Source organism: Syngnathus floridae, chromosome 8 (assembly GCF_059516105.1).
Source record: "Syngnathus floridae isolate MCC-2025c chromosome 8, RoL_Sflo_1.0, whole genome shotgun sequence".
Classification (NCBI taxonomy): domain Eukaryota; kingdom Metazoa; phylum Chordata; class Actinopteri; order Syngnathiformes; family Syngnathidae; genus Syngnathus; species Syngnathus floridae.
In genome coordinates, this window is record NC_142420.1 from 6,265,724 (window position 1) to 6,275,764 (window position 10,041).

The window sequence follows — 10,041 nt, forward strand, 5'->3', positions numbered from 1 at the left end:
CAGTGACCTTAATGAGAAGTAAAATATCAACTGTTAGGGAAATGGAAAAACATAAAAAAAAACACAGAGGAAAATTGTTTGCCACTTTATTCCCCCTTAATGGACGAAAATGTTGTCCAAAATTGCAGGGGACATACACTAAAATAAAAATACAAAAAGGGTCTTCTATAAAAGGAAAAATATGAAAATACAAGGGCTGTGGGGGCGGCTATCAAAAACATGAAGCGCGTTTGTGTACTGTATTTTTCGGACTATAAGTCACACTTATCTCATGGTTGGTCCTGCAACTTAAAACTCACACCTGACGAACTTTTCGGTTTACCTTGACTAGAATGCCACATTGCATTGAGGAAAAGAATTCATGGCAGAGTTTTGCGCTTTTTGCTGCTGTCAATTGGATCCCACATGACAAACTGGCAAGTTCGCTGGGGAGACTTGTTGCAGCAAACTGACCACTTCTCCTCCCACTTCCATTTCTTTTGGCAGTTCATTCTGAAACAAAAAGAAAAGCTTCTCCAAAGAAGCAAAAGTTTCAAATCCAACAAATCTCTTCCGCTGATTCGGGAACGAGGACTTTGGGTGCGAGTATGAGCTCTACTATCCTTGTCAGTTTTTGCAAAAATAATTCTGCCCCAAAATCTGACATAATCCAGTACAACTCCTTGATGCATTTTTTTTTTTGTTTAGTGCGATTTATACTCCCAAGTGACTTATTGTCCAAAAAACACTGTGTGTGTACGGCGTCTGTGTACATACATATGCATATACAGTATATTTATACACGCACACACGCACACACACACTATGGTCGTCGCTAAAGACAAGGAAGACATCATTTCAGTCACATTCAAAGCGTTCACTTGTTGCCACATTTCATTTGTACCCTCTTGTCCACCACTTTTGTGGTTTTGAAAAAATGCTGAAAGAAAGCGTTCATCCACTGGGTTGTGTCAGCAAAGTTCATTGGGAGCGTTCATGAGGTGAGGCCCCCCTTCTCCTCCTTCAGCTGTCCTTGTCTAGCGTGGTTGCCAATGTCACAGTGGTGATGGGCTGCCCAATGCCGTGCACCTGCACCCGCGACATCTTCTTCTGCTCGCACTCCGCCACCAGGCTGTTGAGCTCGGCGGCGCTGTAGCCGATCAGGGTCCGCAGGTCACACACAAACTTGTACACGAAGCGCTTGCCCTGCACCTTACTGATCATGTCGCCATCATAGTAATACCTGCAAGAGTGAAGATGCTGTTACGTAGTTTGGAGCAAGGTTTCCCAAAACTCTAAACTTTGATTTCACTCGGTATGAATGAGTACTCAAATGTAAGTGCTTGCACTTATACTCTAAGAAAAAGTGCATCCCGTCATTTTAGTTTTAAGGGAAGAAACATAGGCCAAGATTGTGGGATTTAAAAATCAATCAAATCAAAAGGCTTTTTTTTTTCCTTTTTATCTAACATTTTGTGAAGAAAAAAAAAAAGCCTACCTACTGACCACAACTTGCGCAGTTGTTTTGGGTCAATCTGTACACACGTGCAGCAGCATTGAAGAGCAAGCGTACCTGAGGGCTCTGCTGAGTTTCTCGTAGTTCATTGTGGGCTTGTTCTTCCGCTGGCCCCACTTTTGAGCCACCAGCTCAGGCTGATTGAGCTTGAACTCTCCCTCCTCACCCACCCAGGAGATGCAATCCCTGGCGTCTTTGTCCGTCAGCAGTTCCAGCAGGAACTGCCACAGCTGGATTTGACCGTTGTTGCCTGTCATCAGAGGAGTAGCTCATTCCTTGCATTATGGCTCCTGCGTCCATTTTAACTTGTCCAAACTCAGTAAATGTGAAGGGACCGTCCTCTGTGGGGTCGACTCTACCTGTGCGGTTGCCGGGAGAACTGCGCTCCTCTCCCGAAATACGGGGCGTCCTGGGTCCGCGATTCTGCTTCAATACTTTAATGGCCGTGGGCGTGCTGACTTGGGCCGGGATGATCTGCACAGCTGGACAATCATGGACAAGATTGTACGCTCCTCAGCACAATAGAAGCAGTGAAATAATCTGGCCATCTGGTTTTAGGCAAAGTCTTGTCTTACGTTGATCGATGGTGACTGTGGCGTCCCCTCCGGACTGGTCCTGGCTTGCCAAAACATCTGAAAACCAAAACACGAACATCAGGATTCGTTCCAAACAAAATAAACCGCATCTGTGAAAATGACTTACATTTGCGGAGGAGTTCGAGGTGACTCCAGAGGATCTCTCCATTGGGCACTTTCTGAAGGAACTCTTCTTGGGTGAATGCGCAGAGGTTTCGGCCGGGGATGTGAATGCTCCCGATTTCCATTTCGTCAATGTTGAATTCTTTCATCACCCACACAGCCCAGTGGATCGCTTGGTCGGCCGTCCACAGAACGGGGTCTGAAAAAAGACAAAGAGAGTGAGAAAACCATAATGGCAAAGATGTCTGTTTCCACGAGCAGGTGTAAACTGTTTGGCCTCTTCCAGTGTGTTCTCATTCCTCACCATATGGTATTCCGAGTCGGACTTGCTCCTTGCGGTAGCCTTCCAGCGCAGCGGCCCAGCGTGTCACCTGCTCCGAGGTCTCGTCGGACAGGCCGGACCGCTCCACGGCGATGAGCTGCCCCTCATCCACCAGCGAGCCCTCCTCCCCTGCTGCATCCGGGTCGATCACCACCTCCACCGTCTCGACGGGCTTCACTATCTCCAAGATGTTCAGCTTCTCCTCACCTGGATTACGGGACAATAGCACGTTTGGCTTTTGGTGCTGGGAAACTCGGGATTGTGCTCCAATCCTTACCCGGTTTGGTGATGAGCTGCAGGCTGAGCTGCACCGTGCCGTCTGTTTTGACGCCCTGATCAAAGAGGCTATGATCTGGGTGCAACTGCAAAAGAGAAAATCACAGATGCATTTGCCATACACAATCTGGTCCTGGGTGACCTGACTTTCAAATAAAATGACTTCCCAAAAAGCATTTTGGAATTTCCATGCGGCGTTACCTGAATGTCCTGCAAGCATATATCATAAGTCTCCAGTGATATTTGGAGACGAGGCTCCAACAGCTTCTTCAAATTGCCGACCGGCTCGTTGATGTCGATGTCTTGCTGGATCAGGTCTGACGCCATGATGGTTTGTTCCTCCATGGTCCTAACGAGACAAGACGGGAAATTGAAACGGTGAAATTACGCGACTACAAAGGCTGAAATTTATGGGAAAGAAATTCAAGTGTTCTCACCCCTCCTCCAAGCATGCTTGTTTTTCTCGTTCGTCAATCTCGATCTCAATCATCTCTTCTGCTCCACTCTTGGACATCGTCTCTGAAAGAGTGGCGAGCTGCAGGGAGGTAGAGGTCAAAGGGATTTATTTTACATGCATTTTGTTACTGTGGGTTGATACTTTAGGTTTTACTATGAATTAATGCAACTGTAAAAAGAAAATAACAGGAAAATTGTACGTCATCTAACTCGGGCGAAACTAAAATTAATTTGAGTGGATCGGCAAAGATTTTTTGTTGTTTCTAATTTGCGTCCACAAGCAGAAATTTAACTTGTTGTCAATCCACACAAACGTGTATCCTTATTCCCCACCACTGTTGTTTGTATGTTTACATCTTCTTAAACATGTTCCGATAGCTTTTGGTGACTTCCAGTGGCAGTGTACCATCTGTTTCCTGGAGACTTTTGAAAAATAAAAACGTAATGTGTTTCTTTGTGGTTATAAATATGATTGTGACACTGCGACATTCACAGTTTTAAAAGGATGTGCACAACACACTTGTGCAACCAAATTATTTTTATTTTTTACTTCCCCTCTCGAGAATATTTTTTTCTGGAGGGGACCTGTACAGATTAGCGGTACACATTAACGGTGGATAAAGTTTTTCAGTGAATTATCTTCTCAATCTTGTGAATGTTCTTAGGTGACATTTTTTCAAATGCTAAATACCCCAATACCTTTATTGAAGTGTGTCCAATATGAAATTCCATGGTTTACAACACGTTTTCTCAAGATGCTCCTTACATTTTTAGATACACTGCACAGTATTCCTATTGTCAGATATGCCTTTTCTTACAACTTCATAGTTTTGAGTATTTTACAAATACTCTTACTATGTCACTCAAACTGTTTCCCCGTTCATTCTACTGAAGATAGCCTCATTATGATGTCGCAAGAAAGTAGATCAGATGAATATGTGATCTAAAGTGCCAGATGTGGCCGCTATTTTGCATTCAGATAATAGCAGACAGCAAAATAGATGGTTATTTCTGAGGTATGTGTAACAATCAGAAAAATTGCATAATGTCAAGAGGGTAATGGTGTTAATGACTAGTTAGGTTCACTTATGCACTTGTATCAACAGAGCATATTCGGCAATGTGTAAATTGTACAACCTACATTGTTGCTAGAAAGTTTATTTTGATCATAAAGCATTTTTTGAGCAGGAAGTGTATTTCAGTGGGCTACCAAATTTGCTGTCAATGAATTCCATCATCAAATTTGTAGCTAAATTTAGGCTGTTATCATTGTTTATTTTTTTCCAAAAGTTTTATAAATTGTGTTGACTACATTTGTGCTGGACAGCCATGAAATGTATATATTTATCCCATCTTTACTATTATGGCCTAAATTTTGAAGTAACATTTAAAAAACAACTTTCAAGTATGGCTGATTCAGCACTGGAGACAATTACACATAAGCAGAATTCGAAATTGGAAAAGTGTTATTTTTTAAAGTTAATAATCTTATATGAAAATGACCCATATGCATGGCCAAGCTATCTGTTGAATGATAATGGCAACCTCTTAAATTCTCTGCTGGCATCGGATCTACTGCATTTTATGAAGGCGTTTTAATCGGGAAGAAACTCCAATATGCTCTTAAAGAAGGTGAAAGTGGTTAGTGAATGTGCTGGGGAGTTTACAAATGCAGTAAGGAGGTGGTGGCCTCCACGACTCCTCCAGTACTTTGCCGCCTGGGACTGTCGACTGCTATCGGCTAACGTTAGCACACTCGAGGGCGAGGCTTTAGCGTCTTAAGGCCAAACGCTAGGCCAACGTACGCCAAAAAGAGCCCCCCTTAAAATGTACATATACACGTTGCGAGGGTTCGGATGAATTAGCCACGAACTAAACGTCAGATCGAGTAAGTTACTCGGTGACGCAGAGAGTGAACAAAGTTAGCAGCACATTTCCTAAGCGGCGGTGTTGGCGTGGGGCGAGGCAGCCCTCGTTACACAACCCCGGGTCCACCGTAAGCGCAAGAAACGCGTACGATTTCCCTATATGCACGCGGGGCTTCGTACTTTTCAAAAATATTTGCGTTAACTAGGACTTGAACTCTGAATGGGGGAAAGTTTGAGAAACGGAAATAGAATAAACGGAAACAAAACAGCATAGGGCAAATGGAAAGGAGCCGGAAATCCTGGCAAAGGTTTACTGCGTTGATAGACTTCCGAGAGCAAGCCGTCTGGGCAGCACACGCATTTTACGGCAAGACCATTAAATCCACGGAGGGACTAAAATCTAGATAGAATATTGTTACGATACACTCGGTTTAGCGGTAACGGTGTACAGACGGCGGCGAGGGGATCCAACAACGCCCTTTATCATTTGACGACGTATGTTACTCGGTGCGTTGGAAGCAGGCGGGCTTGGCTAACCCCGCTAGCGAGACGGATAGCTTCCGTCTGGGAAAATCGTACAACAATTTCCCATCTTGTATATCTTCAATTTGCTACCACCGTTTCTTAGACGTTCGTGTAAATAACAAGGTTTTTTTTTCTTTTGAGGTTCTAAGGCAGGCGGCCTCCATGCTAGGCTAACGACTGCTAACACGCTAAGCTAGCGGCAAAATAGCGGGAACACACCTAGCCCGAGCGAAGCTAACAAAATGGACTTTATTCGGAGCTACTCTAATGTTTCGAGAAACAACCATACCTCTTAAGCGTGGAGCCTTGGTTTTAAAGTCTCGAAATGTGATCAATAGGAAGTGGTAGCCTTAATATTCTCTCAGCCGAGGCGAACTTTTTGGTCAACAACTACTACTACAACACAGTACACACAAGAGAGGAGGGCGGGGACTAACTGGCATGATTGAAGTTACTTTAAAACTTGTGTAGGAATACGCATGTATATTTTTCAAGGTAGTTGACCGTAACTTTGTGTAGTTTATTGAGGCACATTGTGGATTGTTAAGAAGGTCTTGTATTATGGTTGTGAATTAATATTCTCGTGTAATTTATTTTTTGCACGTATAACAAAATACTATATATCACTTTAAAAATAACGTTTGCATTACATTTTGCTTCTCCCTGGCAGAATTTATAATGTATAAACTCGTAAATATATATTATATTTAAATTTTGAATCGAGGGTGAACTGAACTGTCCATCTTGGACTGGTGATCAGTCAATAACATCACTTAAACAAACTGGAGACAATGCACCTAACATGCATATTTTATTACGGTGAGGAAGTTCACACAAGCAAAGAACATACAAATTTGACACCTTTTGTTCATTAAGCTTTTCAACCAGATTAATAAACATAATTGTCTTTGTTCTCCTGTGCATCTGTTATCAATATATTTAAGTTAAATTGCCTTTTAGAAAAACTAGGAAAATGTAACTTTACATTCCCAAGTTTTATGGTATCCATTGAGTTGCATTAGTCCCAACATCTACTGTATACTAAATTGACTAATGTCTCATATTTATATAAACAGGACACTTATAAATGGTCAATTTCAGACCCAAATAAAATACACAAGGGGTTGATTGTTTAAGATAAATTTAGCAAAGTCCTTGAAATACACTGCTTGTCTTATTTTGAAAGCCGTTTTAGACTGAAATGCACAGCAATGTGAATTTCTGGTGTTTCTTTCAGAATAAAGATGAAGTTTCTTTCATTGCTGGTTTCCTCGTTTTTGTGTGATATAAATTGTTCACGGATGAACATTGACTAACTTTGTCAAAATATGTTAAATTGTTATAGTTCATATGGCATTTTATCTCTTTGGATGCCAACCAAACCTTATATTGCGCTGGTGGTTTCTTTTTTATTGTGAAGGGGTGGGACGGAAAAACGTGGGGTTGCTGCCTGGAAGGGTTTAAGCTAGCCAAGATGGCTGAGTACTTGGCGTCGATTTTTGGGACAGAGAAAGACAAGTAAGGATTTTTTCGCATAATTCGTCGTATAGTAGGGTCCATACTGTAAATTTTGTATCGATTGGCGTTCCATACATGCCGTGGTTCGGTTTCAGAGGCGCTATATCATTAACTGCTAATGCTATTGAGCGTTAGTTAGCTAGCCGGTTGGCTAGCTAGAAAATGCCGCGCTGCTATCGTTTCTTGGCCTTCAAAACCAACATGCGAGTAGTGCTGGAATACTCCCACGAGTTGGCGTTACGGGTTAAAATCATAACATCTTAATATTTTAAATCAAGGGAAGTTGTACTTTAATGGATTATGTGCGTAGTAGCAGGGTTCAAGACAAGTCTTTGTTTGAATGAAAACGCCGCGAAGCGTGCTATGTAGCATCTCGATCCCGATCCAATATCAGTTCGGCGTATGAGAAACAACAATGTGTGCTGTGACCCAAAACGGATTTAAATTTCCATCCCGATCCAATATCAGTCCGGCGTAGGAGACACAACAATGGGTGCTGTAACCGAAAACGGATTGAAATTGGAGTCTATTTCTCAATTGTTGATTTTGAACTGTAATATTGAAACGAAGGCTAACTAAGTAATCCACGAGATCCTACTTTTCTTGCTCACTTTCAGTGGCAATGTTACACACTCAATAGATTTAATTTATATATATATATATATTTTTATTATAATATATTTTCACACTTTTGATTTGAGATCATTATAATCATGGAGGTCAGCGTATCCACGCAATACAGCGCCTCGCAAAAGTCTGCATTTTGAACTGACGACTTCTAAAACATTCCTAGGAATATTGGTGATCCCTTTTTTTAACTCAAAATAATGCTGGCCTTTCTTGTGCTTCTTTCCCCAGAGTAAATTGCTCCTTTTATTTTAAAATTGGTGCCTGTCGACATGGGGACCGTTGTTCCAGATTACACAATAAACCAACTTTCAGCCAGGTAAAATCCTTTTATCGTTTCCAGCAAATATACTATTGCATCAGACGCACCTGCAGAATCTAATAAGATCTGATGCAAATTTTGTGATTTTTGTGCACCTTGTGTTTCAGACCATTGCCCTTCTGAACATTTACCGCAATCCTCAGAACAGCGCCCAGTCTGCTGATGGCCTCACCTGTAAGTGTCCTGATTTATAGAATGAAGATAATAAATGCATTTAAATCCAATGCTGACATGTCTTATTGTCATTCTCCGTTGTGTCCACTAGGTGCCATCAGTGACATGGAAATGCAGGAGCACTATGATGAGTTTTTTGAGGTAAGAATGGTTTCCAAATTGTTGCTTTTCAGTGCATCTACTCTTCTTAGTACCCAGATAAAATGGTCTGGTTGCTCCGCCTGTCGTGCTCTTAGGAGGTCTTCACAGAAATGGAGGAGAAGTATGGCGAGGTGGAGGAAATGAACGTGTGCGACAACCTGGGAGACCACCTTGTGGGAAACGTGTATGTGAAGGTTGGTGTCCAGTAGCCTTTTTTACCTGTCGTCCCTTTTTTTTTTAAGTCGTCATTGTTTCCTTGTAGTTCCGTTGTGAAGAGGATGCCGAGAAGGCAGTGATTGACTTGAACAATCGCTGGTTCAACGGACAACCCATTCATGCGGAGCTCTCTCCTGTCACAGACTTCAGGGAAGCTTGCTGTCGCCAGTATGAAATGGGGTGAGTGTGTACGCCAATGCGCGCAGCCAGGCACGGGAAAAACATCCGATCCGAGCCAAGGTGCGGTAGAAGGCACTGGCGTCACCGAATGGATGCCCCCGACCATGGCCACACATCGTTGCGGGCCAAGTCCATATTACAAACAAAAAGAAAGAAAGAGAGAACACTGCTGGGAGGCTGCCACTCACGATGGCGCCATAAAAAAAAGACTTCCATGAACAGCTGGGACTTGTACAATTAAAGAGCCTTGGGGAAGAACAAATGTTTTTGCTTTAATATTTTGCAGTTTATAGGGATTTTTTTATTAATTAGATGATTTCAGCAGTAAAAAGCTAGTAGTTCTTCCATAATCAATTTGACAATGTAATTATTTTACATGTAATACCTCTAAAAAACATTTAGCCATTTGCTGTCAACTGAAAATGACATCACACTTGCTGAGGTTTCAGCTTGCTAACACCACATGACTATACCCACAAAAGAGCTGAGCTGTCCCATTTAAGATAAGTAGATTATTGTGACAGGCCTACACAAGAGTTACAAAATGTGCAATAAAATCAACTATGTCTGTCGCAGCAGACCTACATGGAAGTATTTTGCTTGTCTGACAGCTGTTGTCTGTGCTCTGTATTCCTCTCGTCACAGAGAATGCACTCGAGGCGGCTTCTGCAATTTCATGCACCTGAAGCCCATTTCACGTGAGCTGAGGAGAGAGTTGTATGGACGCCGCCGGAAGGGAGGGTACGTACGACTAAACAGAGACCAAACTGACACGATTGCAAATTTGCTAATGGTATTGGCGTGTGGTGCAGATCATGAAGCAATCCAAATGTCTTTGCTCATTTGTCCTTCCTCCGTGTAGTCGTCACAGGACCCGCTCACGTTCCAGAGACCGCCGATCCCGCTCAAGGGACCGAGACAGAGGGGACCGAGGAGACCGAGGAGGCCGAGGGGGTGGACGTGACCACGATAGACGCCGCTCCAGAGACAGAGAGCGCTCGGGACGTTTCTGAACCACGAGCCAAGACGTCTTGCTTCCTTGTTCCATTCTCACCAATTGCTTTTTTTTTCCCCCCTCTCTCTCCTTTTTTTAAGTTTGTACCCTCCCAATTGTACTGTAGGAAGGATTGAGTGGTGCCACATGTTGAAGCTGTGACGGCTCTAAGTAACTTGTTATGTTCTAAAATGACTTTCACCCCATTAAAATTTTTATGTAACGGTGA

At 42.7% G+C, this 10,041-nt stretch overlaps 2 protein-coding genes across 2 annotated transcripts; one reads left to right on the plus strand and one right to left on the minus strand.

Moving 5' to 3' along the window:
• Window positions 1-72: 72 nt before the first annotated feature.
• On the minus strand, window positions 73-6,085 carry gabpa (GA binding protein transcription factor subunit alpha). The gene is made up of 10 exons (XM_088382812.1): window positions 5,930-6,085; window positions 3,229-3,326; window positions 2,993-3,140; window positions 2,793-2,877; window positions 2,498-2,722; window positions 2,198-2,392; window positions 2,071-2,127; window positions 1,855-1,977; window positions 1,553-1,745; window positions 73-1,222 (listed from the first exon to the last, which is right to left on the minus strand). The coding sequence occupies exons 2-10, from the start codon at window positions 3,303-3,305 to the stop codon at window positions 1,003-1,005; spliced, it is 1,323 nt and encodes a 440-aa protein (XP_088238938.1). The 5' UTR covers window positions 3,306-3,326; window positions 5,930-6,085; the 3' UTR covers window positions 73-1,002.
• A 921-nt stretch (window positions 6,086-7,006) lies between these two features.
• u2af1 (U2 small nuclear RNA auxiliary factor 1) lies at window positions 7,007-10,041 on the plus strand. Its single transcript, XM_088382817.1, has 8 exons — window positions 7,007-7,158; window positions 8,017-8,104; window positions 8,215-8,281; window positions 8,373-8,422; window positions 8,518-8,616; window positions 8,685-8,818; window positions 9,464-9,559; window positions 9,681-10,041. Exons 1-8 carry the CDS (start codon window positions 7,115-7,117, stop codon window positions 9,829-9,831), a joined length of 729 nt encoding a protein of 242 aa, XP_088238943.1. The 5' UTR covers window positions 7,007-7,114; the 3' UTR covers window positions 9,832-10,041.

Coding starts and splice junctions, on each gene's coding strand:
- gabpa (XM_088382812.1), bottom strand. CDS start 3,305: ATGTCCAAGAGTGGAGCAGAAGAGATGATTGAGATCGAGATTGACGAA. Junction 2,723..2,792: donor GCAGCTCATCACCAAACCGG/GTAAGGATTGGA, acceptor CCCGTAATCCAG/GTGAGGAGAAGCTGAACATC. Junction 1,223..1,552: donor AAACTCAGCAGAGCCCTCAG/GTACGCTTGCTC, acceptor TCACTCTTGCAG/GTATTACTATGATGGCGACA.
- u2af1 (XM_088382817.1), top strand. CDS start 7,115: ATGGCTGAGTACTTGGCGTCGATTTTTGGGACAGAGAAAGACAA. Junction 7,159..8,016: donor TTTGGGACAGAGAAAGACAA/GTAAGGATTTTT, acceptor TTCTTTCCCCAG/AGTAAATTGCTCCTTTTATT. Junction 8,423..8,517: donor ACTATGATGAGTTTTTTGAG/GTAAGAATGGTT, acceptor TCGTGCTCTTAG/GAGGTCTTCACAGAAATGGA.